The 27,589-nt window shown below is 37.2% G+C and overlaps 1 protein-coding gene across 6 annotated transcripts in view; it reads right to left on the bottom strand.

The window, feature by feature from the left end:
• Positions 1–27,589, bottom strand: part of BBX (BBX high mobility group box domain containing) — a 278,443-nt gene that overhangs the window by 213,730 nt on the left and 37,124 nt on the right. Inside the window, exon 3 of one of the 6 annotated variants that reach the window (XM_058661831.1) lies at positions 10,504–10,561. The exons of 4 other annotated variants lie outside the window; for them this stretch is intronic. Coding sequence is in view for 1 of the 2 variants with exons in the window: in XM_058661837.1 (XP_058517820.1) it covers positions 18,666–18,668 (3 nt within the window). In the remaining variant the exon portion in view is untranslated. Of the gene's footprint in view, positions 1–10,503; positions 10,562–18,665; positions 18,932–27,589 lie in introns of those variants that run through there. One more of the 6 variants, XM_058661837.1, reaches the window with a different exon arrangement.

Here is a 27,589-nt window from a genome sequence, read left to right as displayed (position 1 = left end):
AAACTTCAAATTTAAAATTCAGGTTGTATATAAGAATCTTTCCAAAAGATACAGAAATACTAATCTGAATGTGCAACAGTGATTAAAACTAGAGACTAGGGAAGGAGGTCAGAGAATAGATGGAGGCAGGATAATGGGTACCAAAACACAGTCAATGAAAGGAAGATGCTCCAGTGCCTCACAGCACAGCCAAGGGACCATGGTTCACAAGCTACTGGATGTTTTCTGAGTAATTACAAGAAACGAGCTCTTAAGGCTTCACAGCATAAAGTAAGGAGGAGAAGGAAAATGAAATGTCAATTATCCTGATTCAGCCATTATACATTGTATACACATATTCAAATGCATATTATAGCCCAGAAATATGTATAATTATAACAAGCTAAATTCTCTTTGTATTTAAGGGAATGGAAATGCTAACTACTCAGATTTGATCATTATATACAATTAATATTGGGCATAGCATATTCTATCCCATGAAAATGTACACACATAAACAACTATTTTAACAACTATTGAAACTATGTTTCAAATCTCTCTAAATTTTCCTTTCATTATTGGATTCCAGGGTACATTAAGATGCAGTATTCTGCTCAATACTAAAGCTACTATTTAAAATCAGTTTAAAATTCTTTTTTTCAAAAGTTGGTATTCCCACAAAGAACAAATGATGATCTTGAGATACACACTTTTTATAGGACTCATTTCACAGTCTGACAGGTTCTCAAATTTTCCTAATTGGAAAACCACAAACTTTTTGATGGAGTTAATCTCTAATATAAAACCACAAACTAATATAAATACAGTGCCACAAAATTTAAAACTAATCCTATAATGATTATAAAAGTTTACCAGTAGAAATTCATTCACAGGGTGTGCTCCACTCCCCATATGCTTTATCTGCACTTTACTTCAGTGAAATATTACTAACATTTCATTCACCTGCAGTCTGTACATGAAGGACATATTTCTGTTTTTATTAAGACTTCTTAAAATAAATAGAATGTAATAAGTGTGGCCTTCAGTTCTTCATATTAAGTTACTAACAGGTGTAACATCATTTTTACAGTTCACTACAAAACATTTTATATAAATACATTTTCCAATTGTCTCATTCATTTGCATGTTCCTTCTTCTCTGGTAATTATTCCCTGTACACACACACAAAGTTTATTTCTACTACACTCTAACATCTTTGTAACTGTAAGGCAGTTTCATATTGGAAAGTCACAACTTTTGTGTGTTCTAATAAGCTTCTTCTAACTACACATAAACTAGAGATTATGTTCACAACAAACTAAACTTTGCATTGACAGAAATTTGGCAAACATATTTCATAAAAAAATTTTACTTCAGAGAAAACAAGTAAGGTGACTATTATGCCATTTTACAGAGAAAGACACTAAAATGCAGAGAGGCCATAAATAACTCTTCTACTTAGGAGTTGAAAAAGGTTTTCTTACTCAAAAATCAAGTGATGTCAGTATGCACTAGAAAGCTTAAGTATATATTTGTTCATTAATATAGGACAGCCACATGAAATTTTGAAGAAAATTTACATGCTTCTAAAAGGCCTTCTCTTTTCCTTTCTTGTGAACCATCTGTATCTTAAAGTCTTAATAAGATTATTTTGGTTTTTACATTTTTATTTATTTATAGATTGGAGACAGAGAAAATGAACACTTTCCCAAGGTGTTCCTAATACTAGAGGCCAGACCTCTAGCCCAAGCCGGAAGCCAGGAACTCAATCCAGGATTCCCAGTAAGTGACGGGAAAAGCACCATCACCATTACCTCCAGGGTCTACATTAGTCAGAAGACAAGGGTTAGGACTCAGAGCCTGGTACAAAATTCAGATGCTCCAGTGGCGACAATGGTGTCCAAACAGCTAGACGAAGCATCCACCCCTGCAATGAGCTTGCATTGCTCCCCAAAATACTCAGTTTTGATCTATATACCTTGGTTATTTTTAACTTTCTTCATGGTTCTGTGAACAATGTCAAGAGATTATTTAAAAAATGTTTAAGTTCAATGTTTTGCAGAAAAAAATTAAATAACTTGAATAAATTAAAACTTCCTTTAGAACTTCAGGGAGCAATGGGAAAGGATATTTACATAGAAAATGAATAATTCAGTTCTATATACATGAGTCTATCCTTAGGACTGGGAGGAAAACATTTTATCCAAAATGGCAACAACCTTTGGGAAACCGACCAATTCCCCGGAGTGGACAGCACCTGGAAACTGGAGGTATTTCAAGTTGTGTCCAGGAAGAGAGCCATGAACAAGTTAGCAATGAAGTTTCCAGCAGTACTAGAGCAGAGCAAGTTGCAACTTCCCCTGGGACTAAACAAAAACTGTGTCACCATTGAAGACTGGAACCCTTCACCCTATATACCCAATGCAGCTTAAATCCCTACTGTCTGACCCTACCTCAAGAGCTGGACACAGGCCCACTGGTAGGGCTTTGGTGATGTAATAAATAATAAGGAAATGAGTCTCCAGATGTGAGAGACGTAAGTAGGAGGTGCTCCAAATAGTGCTGAAATTCCAAAGCAATTTAAAGAACAGACTGTTAGGAGAAATGAAGGCTCACAGAACTTAAGTAAAATAGATGCACATAAAAAACGCATGTAAGTAATTTCCTGCGTATATAAGAAATTCTTCTATTTATAACATTTTATATTTAAAGCATACATAGCCATCCTGGTAAAGATCCTGGTAAAGGTCCCTCAGAATGATTATTTGTGAACATATTTTTAGAGATGTACACAAAAGTTCACTTTAAGAACTGTTTCAAAACTGTAAAACTCTATACTAATAAATGTGAAATCATATATTCTTAGAAAATAAAAGAAGGATTTAGAACTGCAAAAAAGATGATGAGAGCACAGTAGAGCCTCAAATGATGGAAGTAATAACACAGGCAGAGAGGATTCAAAATTCATAAGGCAGGAGGTAAAATCTCTAGCTAACTGTGAAAATAACACTTAGAATGAAATTTTATTTTGCTGGAACTTGCCCTTTCTCACATCTGGGTGCCTTTACAGTGATTAACAAGGTCAAAATCTCAAAACAGGCAGAGAAAAATTTTGAGATATTTCTGAACTTCCACAATTGTCAGGTTCAATTGCTCTCTTTGATATCTTCCCGGAGAAAATGAGAAGCACAATTCCACTACTGAAACTTTGAAAAAGAACTGCTATGTGGCCTTGCTCAACAACCAAGTCAAGAGTTAGGCTTTCATGCTTCCTCTGGTGGAACTTCTTGAAATGGTGCCAATTGGAATCATTTTGATCACTTAGACCAGTGCTACAGGAGCAGCTGGAGTACATGAACCAGTGGTCATTTCTGTTAGGTTTTGTTTTCAAATGATTATCTGGAGGACCGAATAACTTGACAGAAAGAGCAACCTGGAAACAAGGGAAACATTACGGAACTTGGAGGCAGAAAATGTAGGGAACACTTCAGAACTACCATTAAACTACCAAAGACACGAAGTGTTCTCTATTCTGATCGCTTTGCTTTTATAAGCGTTGGGAGGTACGGACCCAAGCACATTTCTTTATCTCCCTTCCTAAGAACTCTACAAGTTAAATAGCAGACTGGATATACAGAAGTAAGTAAAACATACCACCCCAAATTCTGATGACCAAAATATTCCTGGCAAACATTATTTATGTTAATGTTAATGTTACTTTACCTGGGAGATATTACATCTTATGTTCTAAAGTGCTCATAAGTCTAAATATGTAATTTTATTAAAATAAATTTTATATATAACTATCAATAGACATCTTTAACTCAGTATTGTTTTTCGTAACATCCATCCCCGGCATTTAAACAGATATTGTGACTTTCAATCATACTATATATTCAATCTCTTTTTAAAACTTACTTACACATTTGGAAGGTATACTTAGCAAGAGATAAACAGAGAAAAAGATCTCTTATACCCGTGGTTCGTTACCCAGATGGCCCAAACAGTCAGGGCTTGGACACGCTGGAGCTAGGAACCAAGACCTACATCTGGATCTCCTCTCTGCTGCTTTCCCAGGTGTGCTGGCAGGGAGCTAGGGCATTAGTGGTATCAGAAGGGGCAGCTTCACCTGCTATGCCTCATCCTGGCCCCTTTCTATTTGCAGTTTTTAAGTATTTTTTCAATATCTCACTCCTGTGTCTGAGAGACAGAGACAAGGGAATGAGAGAAAAACAAAGAGAACTCGTATTAAGACTCCAGTGCTTCAGCGCCCAAATGCCTGAGACTGCCAGAACTGGGCCACGGTCAGTGGCAGAATCTGAGAATGCAATCCGCCTGCTTTCCCAAATAAGTGACAAGAATCCAACAACTTGAGCCATTACTCTCTCCTCAACCTACTAAAATTTGATTTTTCATTTCCCTAAGATGGCATTTTTGTTTTATTTAATTAATTATTACTTTTTTATTTTTAACTGCAGATTTACATAGAGAAGAAGAAATGATGAGATCTTGGATCCTCTGGTTTACTCCCCAAAATGGCTGCAACAGCCAGAGCTGAATCTGATCCCAGGTCAATAGGCTGGAGTTTCTTCCAGTTCTCCCACACGGTTGGCAGGGTCTCAAGGCTTTGAGCCCTCCTCTACTGCTTTCCTAAGGGCATAAGCAGGGAGCTGGATCAGAATGGAGCAGCTGGGACACAAACTGGCACCTCTATGCGATGGAGCACTTGAAAGTAGATAATTAGCCTTTTGAGCCATGGTGCTGGCCCCTAAAGTGACTTTCTATAACACCACAAGTGGCTAACTCACTGCTAAATGAAATCATGGGTTTACATGGTCACTGTTTTCTCTGCTCAGGTTCCTGCCTCCCTGGCCAATTCTTGGCAATTGGACTAGTTTAAACTATTGTGTCTGATCCCTGAGCTTTTTCTAATACTTTTCTCTACGTTCTTCCTGGGGCTTAAACTGAAACTTCATGACCTCAGCAACGCTCTACGTGCCCCTTTCCATGTCCACAGTTCCCTATCGCCCCATTCATCTGCATATGAGCACTTACGATCATTTGAATTCAGATTATGCATGCACAGTCGCTAGAAGCAGATCTTGCTCCCTAGAATGCAAGCTGCGAGACTGTCCAGCATAGAGCTTTTCACAAGACACATATGGATAAATAAGCTTCAAAAATATTGATAGCTATTAACTTTGATTTTACAGAGAATGCAAAACTAAAGAATCAATAACTTGATTCTTATATCAAGCCAATTGCACAACTGGTTGAATGAAGCGTATTAGAACTAACATACATTGAGACACCACATATAATTTTTAAATATATATATATATACACATTTATTAGAGTTACAGAGATAAAGAGACAGACACAGAGAGAGCAACTGCAAGAGAAATTGAGAGAAAGAGATCTTCTGTTTGCTGGTTCATTCCCCAAATGGCTGCAATGGCCAGAGCTGAACTGGTGCAAACCTGGGATCCAGAGCTTCTTCCAGGTATCCCATGTGGATGCAAGCGTGCAAAAATTTTGACCATCTGCCACTGCTTTTTCAGGCCATATGCAGAAAGCTGGATGAAAACTAGAACTAGGGTCTATATGAGTGCTGGCACTGCAGATGGAGGATTAGCTTGCTTTGCCACTACATATAATTTAAAGAACAATTTACGCTAAAGATTGAAATAATTGGCCTTTCAATCTTTAAATATCCCTTGGCGGTTGGGAAGGGTTGGTAACTAAAGCAAAATCAGGAGAAATCAGTCTGTAATGAAGAAAGAATGAATTAGAATAAATATTTCTTAAGCCTAAACTCATATCTGAAAACTACTCAAGTGACTCAATTTTGTCTTGAAATGATAAATGAAGCATTCATTATTTAAAGTCTAGTTATTTTACACTAGTTTATAATAAGGAGATAAATCATGCAAAATCCATTTCTTCACATTATAAACTAAGCAGCTGTGGGGCCAGCATTTGGCATGGTGTTGAAGACATCTCTTGGAATGCCCACATCTCATAGGGGCGTGGCTGGGTTTAAGTCCTGCCACTGATCCCAAGTTCCAGCTCCCTGCTAATGTGTGTCTGGGAAGCAACAGGTGCTGGCTAAAGTAAAAAGTTGAGTAAAGTAAAAGTAGAGTTCCTGCACTCCAGCTGCACATGGGAATTGAGTTTTCAGCTGCTAGCTTAGATACGGCTCAGTCCCAGTTGTTGTGGGCATTAGGGGTGTGAATCAGCAGGTGAGAGATCTCCCTGTCTGTCTCTTTATATGCCACTTTGCCACTCAAATGAATAACATAAGACATTTTAAAATAAAATAAGCAGTAGAGTAGTTGATCTGAGCTTCTGAAAGTTTCAGAGTTATACCATCAGACCTAATGAGGTAGTAATATTCCAGTTCATCAGAATGCCTGCTTCTTAGACATGTAACTATTCAAAACACAAGACTATAAATCAGAAAATTAAAAATTCTCTGTATAGCTAAATGTATTTTTCTTTAATACCTGCCAGGTCCCACCTGTTTAAGGCAGGCCTTTAAACTTCGCCAAGTATTGATTTTTGTTTTGATTATACTTACAAAACTTTAGTTGCTTCATTACCCAAGAGTAAAACATATAAATTGGCTGCTAACAGACTGGAGAAGACGCAAACAATTAAAAAGAGAACAAGAAAAAACATTAAAGCACAGCTTGCTGATGAATTTATCATTTATGACCTTTCCCTTTCTCAAGCTTCATTCTACTAAAAGAAGCGAGCAAAGGACAGCACGTAGAGGAAGCATGAAAATAATTTGACGATATTGTCTAAAAGGAGTAGTTAGACAAAATTAATTAGGCATAAGTCACTCTTTGAGGAATGGCACTGTACAGTACAGCACGTATGATGAAGCATAAGGCCAATATCTTCAAAGTCCACATCTATATCCTTGTTATCAGACCTAAGAGAATTATTAGTGATTTTTATCAAAAACAAGCAAAATTATATTTGCTAAATTCTTCTTGGCAAAGCAGAAAAATATATCATTACCGTAAATCTTTAATTATTAAAATTAAGATTCCAGAGCTTCAACTCATAAGCATGGTAACTGGTGCATTATATTCCCAGCAACAAAACAGAAATATAAAAATACTACCTTATTTATATGCTAACAGCTTTGAAACAACATAATGCTGGTATGACAATAAAGAAATAACTGTTTTCCATTCATGGTTAGAAACAAATAAGCAAACGAAAAAAAAAAAAAACTAGAAGAAAGTTCTCTCTTTTGTTGAAATTCGTGCCTGGAAGCTGTCTTAGATTTGTATTAATTACTTGTTATTTGAGTGGCTGGGAGCTGTCTTAACTGGCATCAAGCACAATCTCTTAACCATAAAGACATAACTTCAATACCTTCATAAATAAATTCATACTTTAAAAATACCAGTTGTATAACCATTGAGGACTAAGATAAAACTAAAGACAATGAATGAGACTTTCAAAAAAGAACACAAAAATGCTTCACATATGGCATGTGTGATAAAATTCTTAAGAGTTGTGCTATTTTTTTTCAAATACTTTCAAAAATACACATACTTCAATTTTGCAAACTATACTCAAAAATTCATTTACAAGCTAAACATGAATATTTTAATAGAAACTATGGCAGAATATCTAATGTTTTCACAAGCTAAGAAGAAATGATTACTTCTGCTTAAAGCTTTAAAGAAAAAAAGAATTTTTAAAAAGCGAACCTTTTCCAAATTAACATTTTACCCATTTTACAAACACGGCACCACAAATATAGGAATTCTGTGTGAAGATAATCTAAATTATCTAGCAAAAATTCCAATTGCAGACTAGTAAGATCATATAATTCTTCTCTAAAAATACCTAGCAACTACTCCTTAGAGGATATGACATATGATTAGAAAAACCTACAGATTTCTAGAAATTTTGCCCTGCTGCTAATAAATTATTTTACAAATAACTCAAATCCTTATCTTAAGTTTCGGTTTGCAACATACAGAAAAAAGCTAACTCAAAATACCAAATGCCAAGCATGGATGCAACGTATAAACACTAAACATCAGCCCATGCACACAGCAGAGGAGCCCAATTAGCAAACCACTAATTATAATTTGGCATATAATTCTCTTCTCAAAGCTACTTTTTAAATATCTATCCCTAATTCCACAATTACTAGGTATCTAGACTGTGCTAAGCTCTGATAACCTCTGGAAGACAGGAAGATGAGGAAGTAATGGTGCCTTCACGTAGGACTGAGTAGGTGTCAGAAGGGGAATTTCGAGGTTTAGGAATAGTCTCCTTTGTCAAAAAAAGAATCACTGGAGATGAGGAAAGGGAAATTCCTTCCTAAAACGCAGGGCAAATGTCTCAAATATCCCTTTCATCCACATCAGGCTTCCAAAAAGCAAATGATAACAGTGATACATAAGTGTGTAATCAGTGCAATTATTTTATAAAGGCTCAAAAGTAAAAATCTGATTAAAGACATTTCAAGGCAACACTATCAGCATCTATGAAAAATTAAAAGCTTAGTTAATTTTGATTCTCGGTAAATACAGACTTTTTTTTAGAGGAATGTTGCTTTTAAGATGTATTTATTTATTTTATTGGAAAATCAGATTTTACAGAGAGGAGAGACAGAGAAAGATCTTCCATCTACTGGTGGAAGTAGCTACAATGGCCAATTGCCAGAGCTGCGCCGTTTCGAAGCCAAGAGCCAGAAGATTCCTCCAGGGTCCCAAGGTTTTGAGCTGTCCTGGACTGTTTTCACAGGCCACAAGCAGGGAACTGGATGGGAAAGGGGGTGGGCCCATGGGATCCTGGCATGTGCAAGGTGAGGACTTCAGCTGCTAGGCTACCATGACGTGCCCCTACAGACTGTCTAACTCAAGAATCATTTGTGAATCATAACTGAAAAGGCCAGCCTCAGAGCAGACAGCAGGTGGATTTTAGGTCTTTCAGATTTAAACAATTATCTGCAAAATTTCAAAACTAAACTCATGAAATTACCACTTGCTTAAAACATTGTTTGCTAATATTTTATAACCAAAGCATATTTCTTTGACAAAACACATATACAACAGCCATATTTTTGGTAAATATTTAACTACTATGAATTAAACTGAGCCTTGGTATAAATGATATTGAAAGATACTGTCCTTTTACTAAGTGAATCCCAAAGGGAAATCTTTTGAACCTTCAATACAATAGAATAAATTGTTAGTGTATATTATCATATAAATGCACTGGCACAAATAATAATATTGAATATTTGAAGAAAACTAACATTGCTGAAGGATGCTAGTGAAAATTAAAAATAATAACAAAAACCTGTGGGTTTAAAAATTATCTCTGTCCAAAATGCAACAAACTCAGTCTTCAAAAATCAAATAGCCAACATTAATTCCTAACAAGTGAAACTCTTTTCTCATTTAAAAAGCATAATGCATGAAAAATCTATTCTCACTACATTAATCTTTCATAATTTCCTATATCTGAAATTAGTCCCCTGACATCAAATAATTTGAATGAACTAGCCTCCAAACTACCTATATAACATAAGTAAGTCAATTTTTACATAAACGTTTACTGGCTTTTAAAAACCTGTTGTACTGATTTAAAATGAGCTTTCCAAATACAACCCAAAGTTATGCAAGAAAAAAAAATATGTATGACATAAGTATACATATAATTAACAAAAATACCCCAGAGCTTGTCACCTTCTGTTCCTAATACTAGATTTAAAGAAGCATAGTAAATGAGAGTGAAATTAAAGATGCTTAATCCTCCAGTCATATGAAGGACTATACTATCGCAATGATATAGAGGAAATTGGGGGGAGTGAATTTGGGTAGGTTGGAAGGGAAATCCCTGAGCCTATGGAACTGTATCATAAAACAATAAAATAAATAAATTTAATATAAAAAATATGCTTAATCCACCATAGGTACTTTATCAATGTTCCCACAGGCCAGTTAAAACCACAAGTAACAGAATGGAGAGAAAGTCAACTAGAAATCCCCAAACTGGGTACCCAAACTGGGGAGGAACAAACAACAGAAACAGTGAGGATTAAACTCCCTCAACCTCTCTGGTCATAAAAGAGGCCCTCTCCGCATAGGTTAAGTGTCTACATAAAAAGAAGCATAAAGAAATCTGTTAAGATGGGAGGGACTGCAGAGCGTTCATCAACATTTGTTTGAATGGATCTGCCAAGCGCTCAGGAATTACACTTCAATAACGTGACCCTTCCAGACAGAACAATAAGGAGACAGATTAGACCCTTCAAGGAGTGATTCATCCTTGGACACACAGTGAGAGGGGTCTCCAACGTGTCGCTTGCACACCGTGTGTTTGCTCAAGCGTCTGGGCAGTGCTTTCTGCGGCCCTGTGACAAGCCATGGGGTGCAAGGCAGCGACACTCAAAGTTACTAAAGGAGGTCCAGATCCAGCCATAAAACCTGCAGTTGTTCAGGTAGACTGTCAGCAGCATCTGCTCTTCTCTGTAAAACTGACCAGAGGACAGATTCCAGTGCAGGGCTCACGCAGCTGCTTCCCCACTTCTCAACAACACCTAACATCTGACAGATTAAAAAAAAAAAAAACTTAAACAGTATCATGAGACAACGAAAGGCAAATTTTAAGAGAAAAGGAGCTCATCTCAGCAACTCTAGATGAGACACCAAGTGAAAGTGAGAAAATGCATCTGTGCATTCTACACATGCCTTCTACTCAGCCTCTATAATCCTCCCCCCCACAATGTGTGGGCTGAAGTATAAGATAAAGATTACCCTTTGGGGTCCACGGAATTATTTCGCCAGTTACAAAACCCTTAGGGGACCAATATTTAAACGACAAGTTTCCATAATATTTCAAAAGGCTCAAGACTAATCCGCCGCAACCACACAGCTGCCTTCAGCAAACGTCTTCTTCCATCCACTCTGGCAGGCTACCACCTTCCCGTCCTCACTCCCCACAGCCCGGGGAGTCCTCTCCAGTGCCCCCGTAAATCTCAAAGCAAACACCTCCCTCCGGAGCCCACGGGCTGCTGCGCTTCTTCCTCCTTCCTGCAGATGGAGTCAGGCGAGGAAAGAGCCCTGAGCCCCTCTGCGCTGGAAGCAGGCAGGAAAATGAAGCCTCCGAAAGCCCCGCGATGCTGGAAAATCAAAAGAAAGGCAAATGCAGATGCTACTATATTTAAAATATTAAAAGAGTCTGTTGTGGCCACTAGTTGGTGCTATATTTTCGGGACACAATGAGAACCTAATGAGAGCTGGGTTTCTAATAACTTCACCCATTGACAAATGAAGTTTAAGCCCCACCCTCTCTTCCAGCGTCAAGCCTGTGCCCGCACCGCTCAGGAGGCAGGGTGGTAAAATGTCCTCTCCTGAATGAATTTATATTCAAGTTGCTTTCCGACTGTAGCTCCTCGCCGTTGCCTGGAAACAGGAAACCCTTCCCACCTACAAGCTTCCTGACTGCTCCCCCCATGTCTCCCACTTAACAGCGCTAAGTGTACCTGGCCAGGCTTCTAGATACTGCTTATCTTAAAGAAGCGCTGATTCTTTAAAACAGAGAGGGAATTTTGTGCTCGCTTCGGCAGCACATATACTAAAACAGAGAGGGAATTTTGTCATTTAAATGTCTAGAGAGGGCACTGGATAGCCAAACAAATTAGTACTAAAAAACTGAATTTTTTAGCTGGAGACCCCATTCCCAAAATTTCATATGTAACATATATAAACTTTACCTAAAAACATTTTAAAAATATACTACAACAAATGTGTCAAAAACTTTAAATATGAATTAATCTCATTTGCTTTTTTAAAACCCACTTCTTTACCTAATGATGTTTCTTTGAAAATCATACTCTGTTGCACAGGGATAAGGGACCATGCCATCCCAGCCATCCAGGTGTCCCAGGTGTCCCCTTATTTTAACACCCACACCGTATCAGTTTCTAAGTCTCTAGGGAGTCTAGTCATATACGCTTCATTCATTTCGGTTTTCCTTTGCACTCTATTTATTACCACTGAACTTCTGGCATTAATTTTAACATTATTATAGCAAGAGTTGCTACTACAAGCCACATTTATATCTTCTTTCACTATTTGTTATGCCGTTATTTCTAGCACTACCAGAGCAGGTACTATGATTATCCCACTCAGAAATTTAGAAAGTTTAATTACTTGGCCAAAATCACACATCCATAGTTACATGTCCTTAAGTGAATATCAAATTCCTCTTCCTTTGGAAGTACTTTTTTGGTAAACTAGAAATGAAAATGTGGGTTTACTTTCTAGCTAGATGGCTTATGCCATGCACCATTCTTACACCAAAGGACCACACGGTTCACTCCTTCCACTTTAGGAAACGGCAGGTACATTAGGGATTCAATATAGTGTTCCAGTTAATGAGATTTACAGTGACAAACTTCGTGTGCCTCTCAGAGATAACAGCAAAAATAGATACATATTCCTTTGGTTTAGTGTTCACAAAAATCTTTGGGAGAAAAGAAATTATTAGTTTTGATCAGCTCCTTGTAGTCAAACAAGCTGCTAATGCTAAAGTGGAAAAAAAAAAAAAACCAACTAGGTAAAAATAACTAGTTATATCGACTGATCGATCAACAGTGGATATCTGGAATTTTGACTTGTACCTACAAAATACTTAATATCAAAAGTAGGTATACATTCAGCTTACAGTTTGAATTAGTGTCTCCTTGTTCACAGTTCTACAAATCCTTATACATTCTGGGTCTCTTGCACATGCAATAACAAACAAGTTTAACTGTACTACAGATCTCTTACGAAAGCCTCTAAGCCAAAACTGAAAATAAGAAACTTTACAAGTCAGAGAATCTGTGAGGCTGATAAATCGAAATTATAAATTGGACAACATTCAGATAGCAGTCTTCCGTTATAAAGAAAAAAATGCCAATATTCATTCAACAAAACATGGATAGTGTTTTGACTCTTAAATGTACTGGGACATCGCAGATGTTTATGGCAAAAAAATCAAAATTATAAAATAGATGTTTAATTCTTGGAAAATATTAGACTAGAGGAGGTCCTGGCTATGCTGCTGCTATTTATAAAGCACCTCAATTATAGTGTAGCCTGGACTTCTTCTCCCCTCCCCAAACAACAACAGCAGTGGCAACCCTGACTACCACCACCAACAGTGTCTTATGCAAATGAGAACATGGGTGGGCCAGTATTTAGCACATTTGTTGTCTTTCTGAATTGTGTACTCCACAATACTTGCCACATGTTCTTCTCACCACATTTTAAACTGTTAAATACACAAGAAGCATTTCTATCCTGTATTCATTTATCCACAATTAGAGAATATGCTAATTTTTGCTAAAAAGTTTTGAGAAACTTATTGAAGGACTATATATATAACAACTGACTAGAAAAAGCATTATACTCATCAACTACATCAGTAAATATTGTTAAAGATGATTTTACTTTGGAAAAATTTTAGGTATGGAAACTATCTTTTAAAGTCAAAAAACTGAAAGGAATAGGTAACATGATGTTTTAGTAGAAATAAAATGTAAGTGGCATTTTGTGCTTAACGTACTTCTGTAAGATTACAGCTATCCATCCCTATCACACGGCCAATGTGGGCATACAGGGAGCATTTCGGTAAGAAATGAAACATTTCTGGGCCCAGCGGCGTGGCCTAGCGGCTAAAGTCCTCTCCTTGAAAGCCCCGGGATCCCATATGGGCACCGGTTCTAGTCCCGGCAGCTCCACTTCCCATCCAGCTCCCTGCTTGTGGCCTGGGAAAGCAGTTGAGGATGGCCCAATGCATTGGGACACTGCACCCGCGTGGGAGACCCGGAAGAGGTTCCAGGTTCCCGGCTTCGGATCGGCGCGCATCGGCCCGTTGCGGCTCACTTGGGGAGTGAATCATCGGACGGAAGATCTTCCTCTCTGTCTCTCCTCTGTATATATCTGGCTGTAATAAAATGAATAAATCTTTAAAAAAAAAAAAAAAAGAAAAAAAGAAATGAAACATTTCTGAGCTGCTAGATGTTAGTCCCTAAAATAATAATCCAAAAATATCTCAATCACCAAGAAATGATTTACACAATAGACTGAGAATAAATTTACTATTCATAAATACTGCCAATGGAATGATACCAAATAAATTGATTTTTAAAATATTAAAGTATTTTTAATTTTTCAGCTTCAAATATTCTAATGTTGAATATATGTTAACATTTAGTAATTGTCATAATTTGGTGAACAACTAAACATTCCATAAAACTGTGAGGGAACAGCTAGCAAACCAACAAAGAATTTACTACCTTTAACTGAAATTATATAACTAAAAATAGAAAACTCTTTAAAAGATACCTTGTGAACAAGTTCAATGAAACAAAAAATAATTGATTTTAGACTAGGAACCAGCAATGTGACACAGTGCGACTCCAGCGTCCTATAAGGGACTGACAGTTGAGGTGCCAGCGGCTCTGCTTCTCAACTAGCTACCTGCTAATTTTCTTGGGAAAGCATAACACAGCCTGAGTACGTGGACTGTTGGCACTCATAAGGCAGACAAGAATGAAGTTCTGGGCTTCTGGGGAGTGAACCAGTTGTGAACTCTGTTGTTCTTTCAAACAAATAAAAATAAATAATTTTTGCTAAAAATGATTTTAAGTCACAATTATCCATGGAATAGGTTTGGTTTTGTGAGTTCATACAGGTAGAAAAGCTTTAGTTCATCTGCCTCTTTGTACATTTATGCATTTTTTGCCTATAATGCACCTTTCATTTTTATCTTTATTTCTAAGTCCAAAACAATTTTAACAGCGTGCCAAACCTATTAGGACACTTGGATACTAGCAACTACTGTACTATGTCACTAATCAGAAAATTCCACTTGAGTTGGCTTAAACTACCCTTTCTGCAGCCCTGAGTCATGCCTTCTGAAAAATAAATCTATCTGATATAGAATAATATGAAACAAGGAGGAAAACCATGTTCATCAGCATTCAATATGTTTAAAATGATGACTTAAAAACTGGATTTTAAATATTCTGCATAACTTTGTACTCATCTATTCATTTTATTCAGCAACTCCTTATTCAATGTTTACTATTTTATTTTTTATTTTATTTTTTTAAAGATTTATGTTTATTACAAAGTCAGATATACAGAGAGAGGAGAGACAGAGAGGAAGATCTTCCGTCCGATGATTCACTCCCCAAGTGAGCCGCAACAGGCCAGTGCGCACCGATCCGATGCCAGGAGCCAGGAACCTCTTCCGGGTCTCCCACGCGGGTGCAGTGTGCCAATGCATTGGGCCGTCCTCGACTGCCTTCCCAGGCCACAAGCAGGGAGTTGGATGGGAAGTGGAGCTGCCGGGATTGAAACCAGCACCCATATGGTATTCCGGTGCGTTGAAGGCAAGGACTTTAGCCGCTAGGCCACGCCGCCGGGCCCTAATGTTTACTATTTTACACACAACATTGAGCTAGCTGTTAGGAGTACACAAATATGAGATGCTCATCTTATTTTTCATAACTTCCACGCCCCGGGATCCCATATGGACGTCGGTTCTAATCCCGGCAGCTCCACTTCCCATCCAGCTCCCTGCTTGTGGCCTGGGAAAGCAGTTGAGGACGGCCCAAGGCATTGGGACACTGCACCTGCGTGGGAGACCTGGAAGAGGTTCCAGGTTGCCAGCTTTGGATCGGCGCGTACCAGCCTGTTGCAGCTCACTTGGGGAGTGAATCATCGAAGGGAAGATCTTCCTCTCTGTCTCTCCTCCTCTGTGTATATCTGACTTTGTAATAAAATAAATAAATCTTTTAAAAAAATAAAGTAAAATGAATAAATCTTTAAAAAAAGATGTGTACTCAAATTTTCCTGAAATGATGTTCCTCAAAATTTCAGTCTAAAGATGTTGCAACAAAAAGAATGAAAAAATCTTGCACCTGAAAACAACTGAATAGCATGCTAATCTTTGAGCAAAAGAATGCCGGGTTTAAAAACAGTCCTCTGATAGCAGCACGCTTTTGGATGAGCTACTTAATTTTTTTGGTCTCAACTTTCTCATCTGCAAAATGGGGCCCTTGGTAATTCTTACCAACCAGTTTTTAAACCTTGAAAAATCCTTAAAAATATACATGATGGGCCCGACAAGATAGCCTGGTGGCTAAATCCTTGCCTTCCATGTGCCAGGATCCCATTTAGGTGCCAGTCCGTGTCCCAGCTACTCCACTTTCCATCCAGCTCCCTATTTGTGGCCCGGAAAAGCCACAGAGAATGGTCCAAAGCCTTGGGACTCTGCATCCACATGGAAGACACAGAAGAAGTTCCTGGCTTCAGATCAGCTCAGCTCTGGATCAGCTCTGGCCATTGTGGTCAGTTAGGGAGTGAACCAAAGGATGGAAGATCTTTCTCTTTGTCTCTCCTTCTTTCTGTAAATCTGCCTTTACAACAAAAAATAAATAATAAATCTTATACACACACATATTACTTGCTTCAAAAGGGGTATTCAAAAAATATAGTGTTTAAATTATTTTTCTTATTTATATTTTTCCAAACCAATGGAAATACATAGTCTGGGGGGAAAATGTATTTATCAAGACAATGAGAGAGGAGATATGAAATGAGAACTGTCCCAAACGACAAAAACTGATTTTTTAAAAAAATTTACTGAAAAACAGTGAACAAAATTGCAACTGATGTATATTTAGTTTCGTTTTTAAAACCTACATACCATTTTCACAAACATTACTTGGATGTCTGCACCCCACATTGGGGTGTTAGTTTGAGCCCCAGCTAATCTGCTTCTGATCCAGCTTCCTTGCTGGTGTGCCTGGGAAGCTTTAGATTATGGCTTAAGTACTTGAGTCCTTGCCACCCATATGAGAGACCCAAAGGAGTTCCTGGCTCTTGCTGGGGCATTTGAGGAATGAATCAGCAGATGAAAGATCTCCCGTTCTCTCTCTTTCCCTTCCCATGTCCACTTCAAATAAATAAATAAATTTACCTTTTAAAAAAAAAGGTATATCAAAGGAAACTTCTGACCAACAAGGATAAACAGAAAAATCTTCATTTCTTATTAGAAGACGAACAAACAAAAAAATCCACAAGACATCAAACTACCTATTTTAAGGATAATCCAAGAGATAATTTCTGTTCTTATCATTGTAAGAGGCTCAGGGGTCGAAACGGAAGAAAATAATAACATGTTCAACTTCTTCTCTTGCTTAAAGAAGCTATAAAAACCTACAGCTATAGACATTGTTGGAAAAATATGTTTAAATAGGGGAAGCATAAAGTAATCATAAAATAGAAAAGGAATTTATACTATTCAAACAGCAAATTAAGGATAAAAAAAAGAAAATTTTATCACTGCAATAAAAGTATGGGAAAATAATAAAAAAGATATTATAAACATAAACTTATCCAAAAATCATGTTTAGGCTAACTTATAAAAATAAAAGCAACATTCAGCTATATTTATGAAACACACACCTAAAACAAAGTAACACAGAAAGGCTCAAAATTCAGAGTTGTGAAACTACACAGCAAGCAAATGTAGAGAAAAACGTACATACAGTAATACTGACTACAGACAAGAAAAATAGCCAAACAAAACATCATTACAAAGGATATGAAAACATTTGTATTGACAAAAAGAGTAGTCATGTAAGAGTAACAGTCCCTAACTCTCTACACATCTAACAATATAGCTTTAAAATTTAAAAAATAAGCAAAAGACAAATACAAAACGTGTCAGCACAACTTGTAGAATCACACAGACTGTATGATTTAAAATGTCTCAGAAAATAATGGGTAAATTTAAAGTAAGGTTGGAAAAAATGGAAATACTACAGTCAGATTGACCTACTGAACATAAAATTAATGTCATAATATAAACACACTGTTTTCTGGATCCTACATAAGAAGAAATCACATTCTTTTCAAAGACATGTGAAACAGGCACACTAACATACACAGACAACAAAGGATATATTTTAAAATTTCTAAGTATTGGGCTCGGCAGCGTGGCCTAGTGGCTAAGGTCCTTGCCTTGATCCCATATGGCTGCTGGTTCTAATCCTGGCAGCTCCACTTCCTCTCTATCTCTCCTCCTCTCAGTATATCTGACTTTGTAATAAAAATAAAATAAATCTTTAAAAAAAAAAATTTCTAAATATTACTATCCTGCAGGTGACACTCACTGACCTAAATATTATTTTTTAAAAAACACAGTAATAAAATAATATCAAAAAAGTTAACTGGAAATTTTAAACACATTTACAAACAATATAGTGAGTACACATTAAATTAAAATACAAATTGTTAAATTTCAAACTAAATAATAGTGATTACAAAATCTAAGAAAAACCGATAAAATCACATAAAAATGGTACATATGATATAGTGCACCAAATAACACCACAGAGAATATCAAAACTGAAAATAAAGGAAAACAGAAAAACAACAGAATAAAGAGGAAAGAATTTAATAATCACAGTGGAAACAAAACCCAGAGACACAGAAAATATCAAGCATTGGAATATATCATTAAGAACTTTACACCAAAAACTTTAAAACCTATATGAAATGGATATTTTGCAAACAATATGTAAAATACACGTTATCAACACTGACCAAAGACCAAACAAAATTCAACAATACAGTTACCATAAGAAAAGGAAATTAAGCTGGTGCCAAAGATCTACATCCTCAGGAAGGAATTCTGAAGCAGTTTAATAAGTATTCTAGCAAACTTTCAGAATAAACAATTTTCACTTAAAGCAACTATTTCACAGCATACAGAGCTTACAGGAAAATGTTTAGCTGCTGCCCATTTAATCTTAATCTACAACCAGTTAGAACAGAAAAAACACTGCCAAGTCACACTTCAATGAAGATGCAAAATTCCTAAGTAAAAATTTTAAACTAGAATAAAATAGTGACAAACAGAGCGATATCAAGGCGACTTCGATTTCAGAATTTTTTTTAATTAAATGTATTCATTAATTACATTGTGTTGTAATTACATAGAATCTGGGATTCTGCCCCCGCCCTCCCCCCATGGTGGGTTCCTCCACCTTGTTGCATAACCATAGTTCAAGTTCAGTTGAAATTCCCTCTTTGCAAGTATATGCCAAGCATAGAGTCCAACATCTTGTAGTCCAGTCAAGTCCAACTTGATTTCAGAATTTTTAAGAATGATTAGAAAATTTACCAATGTAACTTACTGCAAAATTTGGGTAAAAGTAGAGCATGACCAAAGCAGGTCAACAAATACACTCATAATAAATTACCTTAGCTAAGAATAAGAGAAAACTTCCTGAACCTGATAAAATTGACCTTTTAAAAACAGACAACATTGTTTTATATTATTGAAAAATGTAATTAAAACATTTAAAAATACATATGAGGAAATGTACATTGTTACTAAGATGAATTAACATTACAGAAGTACTAGCCAATTCATTAGCCAAAACACAAAGAAAGTAGAATAACAAGGGCTCATGGGCTAATCCTTTGCCTACAAGCTCTAACATCCCACATGGGCACCTGTTCTTGTCCTAGCTGCTGCAATGGCAATCCAGCTCCCTGCTTTGGGCCTGGGAAATCAGTGAAGGATGGCCCAAAGCCTTTGGACTCTGGATCCTGCATCCATCCGGAAAACTCGCCAGAGCTCCTGGCTCCTGGCTTAGGGTCAGCTCAGCTCAGACCTTGGCACCTAACTGAGGAATGAACTAGCAGAAGGAAGATCTTTCTTTGTCTTTCCTTTGCTCTGAAAATCTGCCTTTTCAACAAAAATAAATAAATCTTACAAAAAAATAAAAAAGGATGAAAAGACTGAACAGGGAGACAAAACTGTCAATACTTACAGATTATTTCATTTTCGGTAAGAAAACACCAACAGAATCAACTGACATACTTGTAAAATTAGATTTCTAGCTATAGCATCAATATTATTTTTTAAGATTTATTTATTTTTATTGGAAACTCAGATGTACAGAAAGGAGGAGAGAGGGGGGGAAGGAAGATCTTCTGTCCGCTGATTCACTCTCCAAGCGCCCTCAACAGCCAGAGCTGAACCAATCCAAAGCCAGGAGCCAGGAACTTCTTCTAGGTCTACCACACAGGTGCAGGATCCCAAGGCTTTAGGTTATCCTTGACTGCTTTCCCAGGCCACAAGCACGGAGCTGGTTGGGAAGTGAGGCACTGGGATACTAACCCACACCCATATGGGATCCTGGTGTATGCAAAGCGAGAACTTTAGCCACTAGGCTATCATGCTGGGCACTATAGCATCAATATTCTTAATAAGTCAAGTAATTTCTACAACACTTGGAATAATCAGTAAGAAAATATGACTGAAAGCAAATTCCTTTCATCATGGCACAAAAACTATGGAGCACCTTGGAAAACCCAAGAATAAAAGTGGAAGGCTTGTTAAAAAAAAAAAAAAAGAAAGGAAGGAAGGAAGGAAGAAAACTAATGCTTCTTGAAAAGTGAGAAAGAAAGTTTATTTAATGCAATGGAAGCTACTGAATAGAAATTCAATATTTTAAGACAGATGACAACTTTTCCAAAATTCATCTATTAATTGTGCTTATTCAGATAAAATTCCAAATGCAGTATTTAGAATGAAGACAATTCCAAACTTCTCTGGAAAAATATAAACATTCAAGATTAACAATTTTTAAAAGCAATTAATTAAAAAGTGAATTTGCTCCACTAAACAGCAAACCAGTATTATCCCATAAATTAACCTCTTATTTCTACAAATGTAAAAAAAACCATACAGACTGTAAGGGCACAACATAAGTTGAAAAGTTCAAGACCAACCCCCAAACATACACACACACACACGTACTCCATGAAGTTTTTTTTCATAATATACATATCTCATGGACTTTTTGAACCTCTTATTTGAATGAATTTCAAAAAATTTTGCATCAAAATAGACATCTTCTAACTCTATTTTCACAAACTTTTCAAATATTTACATATATATGTATACACACATACACACATATATGCATGCAGTAATTATACAAGGAAATTACATACAGACATAGTCTCAAACAAAAACACAACGCCTCAAAATAAGTAAAAACACATTGGAGGAATGGTGACAGACACAGAAGCAGGTAATTTCAGGTCAGTGTGTGTGTGTGTGTGTGTGTGTGTGTGTGTGTGTGCAGGTGTGCATATTTGCATGGTGGAGGGCTAGGGGGATAGTGCATCTATTGGTGCACTATGAGATGATCAAATTCATGGGAGGAAACCCTCTACAAGTTCATAGAAAATGTATATCGTAAAAAAAACTGCATGAATTTCAACATTTTTATGCACAAATAAATATCTTTGACTTTTGCTGTTTCAAGAACTTCTGAAGTAACATGCCTCATTTCTCACACAGCAGACCAAAGGGGGAAAGCTGTGTAACTCCAACTTTTATAGAAAAACAGTTAACCATGCCTGCTTTTTTTCTGGGAAAAAACTTTCTTCCCATTTCACTGCTAAAGTAGCTCACTTGGGAAGTTGGTGGGAATGCTGTAGCATAGCATCAAGAAAATTTGTACTTGGGGTAGGCAAGTGAGTTAGTGGTTAAGACACTACTTTGATCACTTTTATCCTGTATCAGAGAGGTGGGCTCAAACGTTTATTCTGTCCCCAAATCTAGCTTCCTGCTAATGTGGGCAACAAAGAGGCAGCAGGTACAGGTTCAAGTAGGTGGGTACCTGTCATGCATAGGGAAGATTAAGACTGAGTTCCCGGTTCCAGGCGTGTTCAGGGTTCACTCCTGACCATTGTGGGTATATGCAAATGGGACACTTCTTGTTCTCACTCCCCCACTCCTTCTCCCTCTATGGCTTTCAAACATACAGGAAGCAGCAGAGGTTTTACACAGCTACTGCTGAGGAGTGCCACATTTCCCACTAGAATGTCTGGTTCCAAGCCTCAGTTCTGCTTCGATCCCAGCTTCCTGCTAATGCACAACCTGGTGGACAGCAGACAGTGCCTCAAATCCTTTGTGCCCCTGCAACCCACATCAGAGACCCAGATTGTGCCCCAAACTCCTGACTTCACTTCAGTCCAACCTAGGCAATTGTAGACATTTGGGGAATTCAAATGGCAGATAGAAAATCTGTCTGCTTCTCAGCTTTTCAAATAAAAAAAAAAATCTTCGAAAAACAAAAGAAAATCTGTTCTTCAGTCAACACAAACATTTATAAAGTGGTTAAAACATTTCAGACCCTGGTCTTGGTGCCAGATGGACACCAGTTTGTGTCCCAGATGCTCCATTTCCCTCCCAGCTCCCTGCTTGTGACCTGGGAAAGCAGTCGAGGATGGCCCAAAGCTTTGGGACCCTGCACCCACGTAGGAGGCCTGAAAGAGCTCCTGGCTCCTGGTTTCAGATTGGCTCAGCTCTGACCGCTGCAGCCACTTGGGGAGTGAACCAGAGGATGGAAGATCTTTCTGTCTCTCCTTCACTGTATAAATCAGACTTTCCAATAAGAAATAAATAAACCTTCAAAAAAAAAAACCCTAAAATGTTTCAGACCCTGTAATAAGGGGGGAAAAGGGAGCATACAAAATAAAGGACCTTAAAACTTTCTTCTACACCATCAAGTAAGAAAAACACTTTTTATGTTAAATTAACTCTAGAATTAACAAATACCATAAATGAAATAGCCTTATTTTTATTCTGAAATGTATTACACTAATTTAAATATAAATGTATAAATACAAATATATTAATGTAAATGTATTAATTTAAATGTAAATTTTTAAAAGTTTATAACTTTTTTCTTGGTAGTAGTTTATATTTGAGCAATTTTAGTATATAACAACATGTAACAGCTGACCAGAAAATTTCGGTTACTGTTTAAACACCTCAGACCGTGTGTTGAGATACTTGTACAATCACTGCCACAGAGGCCTAAGGCAGGCTCTCTGTCCTGTGAGATGGAGATAACAGCCACACAGCAATACATGGTTGGGGAACAAGCTGCGGGGCCTCGAGACCAAGGTGAGCAGGACAGGCACGTGAGACCACAAGCACTCGGGTCATCACTAGAGGGAAAAAAGACTCTGAAGGTATCCCTTCCAAACAACCTGCCCCCTCGCCCAACACAGAAAACGCTGGCCCTGAGCTCCTCCCATACCCCAGGGAGGAAAAGCCGGGCAGCCTACAGCTAGGGGCCTATCAATCGCTAAACCCGAGAATCTTACTTGGGCAGGAAAGTAACGCAGGCCAAAACGCAGGTCAAAAACAGACCTATGTATTTGCATATCACAAATATAAATTTCCTCCAGTGACTGATGTAATCTGCAAATCATTTGCTAAGGAAAGATAAACTCAAATATTGCTATTTTGAAAGTTACATTCAAAGATGTGTTTGAGTACAATGCTTGGTAGAAGCCTGAAGCATATTAGTTCTTTTATGGCTACAAAGAGTAACTTCAGTGGAAATACAAATGGGACTAGCGGCCCTGCTGGTCTGAAATGATCCTGCTTTCATGATAAATTTTGAAGTGTAAAAACAGATTTGTAAATATCGTTAAAGCAAGATGCAATTTCCAAAGAAAATGGAAAAAAAATTCCCTCATTTATTTTACCATTAGTACTTTTAAAAAATATACATACAAATATAGTTTGTATATTACTTAATTTGGTGAAAATTTCAAAAAAATTCTATCAGGTAAACTGTCAAAAATAGTGGAAACACATATATTACAGAACTCAAAACTCAGTTTACATAGGACGACTACTGACAAAGAAAATTTCTATATTTGTCTAAAACAATGATTCAGACTCTGAAGAACTACTATTATTTTCAGATATTTCACATATGCCTTCTTCAAAACACATTTTCAAGTCATGAACATTTGAGAAGTAAAACTTTCCTTAAAACAAGTGTGTTTATTTGAACACACAATTCAGAGCAAAATCAACAAGTGTTTCGCCGGTTCACGCTCATAAGGGATCACATGTGTGTTTATTTGAATGTAATCGCATTGAAATAAACACAGCTGCATTTATTTCAATGTGTGAGAATCCAGATCTACACATGTCTGCGCAAAACAGAATCATGAAACCAGGGCTTAGCACATAGAAATGTGAACAGGAAACAGCAGAGAGCACAATCACTTTCTTCAACACATCACTGAAAAGTAAATCCATGGTTCAAAAATATTCCAGGAAAAGGTACAACTCAATATAGCCTACAGTACAATCAAGAACACTCATACACCATGAAGTCTTCAAATACTTCCTTCATATTCTTTTTTTTTAATTATTTATTATTTAACTTCAGTAATTACATTGTATTATGTGACACAATTACATAGATACTTGGGTTCTCCCCACCCCTCCCCAAACCTTCCCACCATGGTGGATTCCTCCACCTAGTTGCATAACCACAGCTCAAGTTCAGTTGAGATCCCCCCATTGCAAGCGTATACCAAACATAGAGTCCAGCATCTTATTGTCCAGTCAAGTTCAACGGCTTCTTAGGTATACCCTCTCTGGTCTGAAGACAGAGCCAGCAGAGTATCATCCCAGTCAATTGAAAGCTCCAACATACCATCAGCAAAAATTTACATCATTATGGAATTAATTGACATAGTAATGAGTAACCAATATGTTAAAAGTAAATGCGAGTTCCCAGTCACCTTCTGTGACCACCTCACCTATACTTCAATTTTAGTTTATACTTCAATTTTAGTTTATACGCAAAGAACGATAAATAGCAAATAGTACATGAGTTCCTGTAGTATATACTTCAGCATATTTGTAGTATATACTATGGAACATTAAAAAAGCTTTTTGAATAAAATTGAAACTATTTTTCTCTGGTCTCATTCTTCCTTATTCCCTTCCACACTGTCATGAATTTCAGTAAACAATATTTAGCACTTTGGGGAGTGTTTTCTAAAACGTATACCAGAGCCCAGTGCCATGACCTAGCTGCTAAAATCCTTGCCTTGAAAGTGCTGGGATCCCATCTGGGCGCCAGTTCTAATCCCAGCAGCTCCGCTTCCCATCCAGCTCCCTGCTGTGGCCTGGGAAAGCAGTTGAGGACGGCCCAAAGCTTTGGGACACTGCACCCGCGTGGGAGACCTGCAGGAAGCTCCTGGATCAGCATAGCACTGGCCTTTGCGGTCACTTGGGGAGTGAATCACTGGACGGAAGATATTTCTGTCTCTCCTTTGATATATATATATATATATATATATATATATATATATATATATATGACTTTCCAATAAAAATAAATAAATCTTCCAAAAAAACATACCCCCCCAAAAATTAGTTTTTACCCACTCCCCATTAATGCTCTCAATCTTGATCCACAGTGATCATTCATTTTAACAGCTGCTATTTATTCCAACACCTCAATGCCCCATAACAAATGTTTCCCAACTGGTGATCACTGAAGTAGTTCCCTGTTTTTCCAAAAAGAAGACCATTATATTATGTACATCCTTATACATATGTCACTGTAGAGGTGTTTTTTTAAGAGTTTATCTGTGGGCAAGAAACTAGATGCAGAATTGCTATATTGCTCAACTTTCAGTGGATATTGAAAAATTGTTCCTTATTAGTTGTAGCAATTTGTACTCTGATTTGGAATGGTTTCCTTTCTTTTTTTTTTTTTTCTTGTGTTTTAGGGATTTCTTTTTTGTTTGAAAGGCAAAATTGTGGAGAGGAGGAAAGACAGAGTCTTCCATTCACTGGTTTGCTCTCCAAATGGCCTGAATTGGACCAAATCAAAGCTTGAACACCACAGTTTCTTCTGGGTCTCCCACGTGAGTTTAAGTGCCCCAATACTTGTGTCATCTTTCACTGCTTTCTCAGGTTCAACAGCAGGGAGCTGGATCAGAATTGGAACAGCCAGGACTCAAATCATTACTCAAATGTAATGGCAGACTCACAGGCAGAGGCTTAACCTGCAGCCACTTCGTCAGGCCCTGGAATAAGTTCCACATAACCTAGAAAAATCTGTTCCAAACATGATTGTTAAGGAATCAGTTTCCTAAATGGCAAAATTGTATTTACTCCATACCTTACAATGCCTAAGATAACTATGCAGACATTAACGTTCATGCTTGATCCATTTAGGTCAGTTAATTCAGCAGTTCTCAACTCGAAGTGATTTTTGCCCCTGGGGAAAACACTTATAAATATTTAGAGACAGTGTTGATTGTCATGATAGGGCAGTGGAACTAGGATCCCCTGACTAGAATATTCTACAATGCACAGGATGGGCCCCATCAACAAAAGATCCTTGGAACTAGAATGTTAATAGTACATTATCAGTAGTATGGTCAAATCTCTCCCTGCTGTTGACTTAGTGGTCCCTTTTCATTGGGGTACTACATTTTTTTCTCCACTGTTGCTCTGGATAACCTACCTTTTAGCTGTATCCACTAGCCCAAACTAACTTTCTCTAATGATGATCTTTGAAAAACGTACTATCCATCAATTTATTCTAGCACAATGTAGAGACACACTTTTACTCCTTGATCAAACCTTACAGCCAGAAACTTTTGGCCTATGAAGTCATTCTTTAGATAATAATGAGCAGTAACTTCAAACCTAAGTGTTTTCAGACTCAGAATCAGAGGGATGAGCTGCAACACCCAGAGCCATTCTCTAGCCCCATTCCTCAGAATATTTACAACATCTCTTTCTGAAGGATCTGATTGCACACATAGAAACTTAAACCACTGAAAATGAAACTGAACTGGAGTCTGTGGCTTGTCAGAAAGAAATCTTGCTTACATTTATGAGACAACTACAGAATGCATCAGCTGATACTTTTTGTCACTTTTAATTTTTATAAATCTTTGCACAGGATAAAAAGAAATACAAAAGATTTATTTTTAAACCAAGCCATTTAATTACCTCTTTAAAAAAAAAAAAAAAGAAGAAGACAGTAGATACAAGTCAAGGCATCACCTAGGGAAAGTTTGAAAGACATATGCTTGCCTTCAGACACCTGACAGTATTATTTTTTTCATTGTCAAATTACTTTCCTGATATTGAGGAAGAAACAGTAAGGAATTTATTCTTCTCTCAGTTTAAAATGCAAAATATAACTTTGGTAATCATTTGGAGGCCATGTAAGTCAATGCATTGAAAAAATAAATAAACAAGAAATTGCAAGATCAAAATTCTAATCCAGACACTAACCCCCTCAGTACTTTCATCATTGGCAAATTTTTAAGTAACCCTTGCAGCTTTCACTGATGGCCTCCACTGCAAGAAGTCATTCCTGAGTTTTAGTTCAGCATTGCCAGCTACTTTCTTTACATCCTCACACAGGACAACTCTTGCTAATACCCATGCTCTGAACTGGAGCTTCCAATGATCTGTGTCTCCCTTCTCCAGTTTAACTCGCCATAGCCAAGGTCCTACTTTATCCCAGACACTGATGACTTCCAGACTTTTCTCCCTCCTGCTTAATCCCCAGTTTCTTTTCCTAAAATCCAGACTACACATCTGTTATCATATTAATCTTTCTGACAATGTCACTTATAGGTTAAAAATTTTCACTTGTCTGGCATCTAAGGATATCCATGATTTGGTT

Source organism: Ochotona princeps, chromosome 3 (assembly GCF_030435755.1).
Source record: "Ochotona princeps isolate mOchPri1 chromosome 3, mOchPri1.hap1, whole genome shotgun sequence".
NCBI lineage: Eukaryota > Metazoa > Chordata > Mammalia > Lagomorpha > Ochotonidae > Ochotona > Ochotona princeps.
Note: the sequence above shows the minus strand (reverse complement) of the source record. Positions and strands in the feature narration are given on the sequence as shown.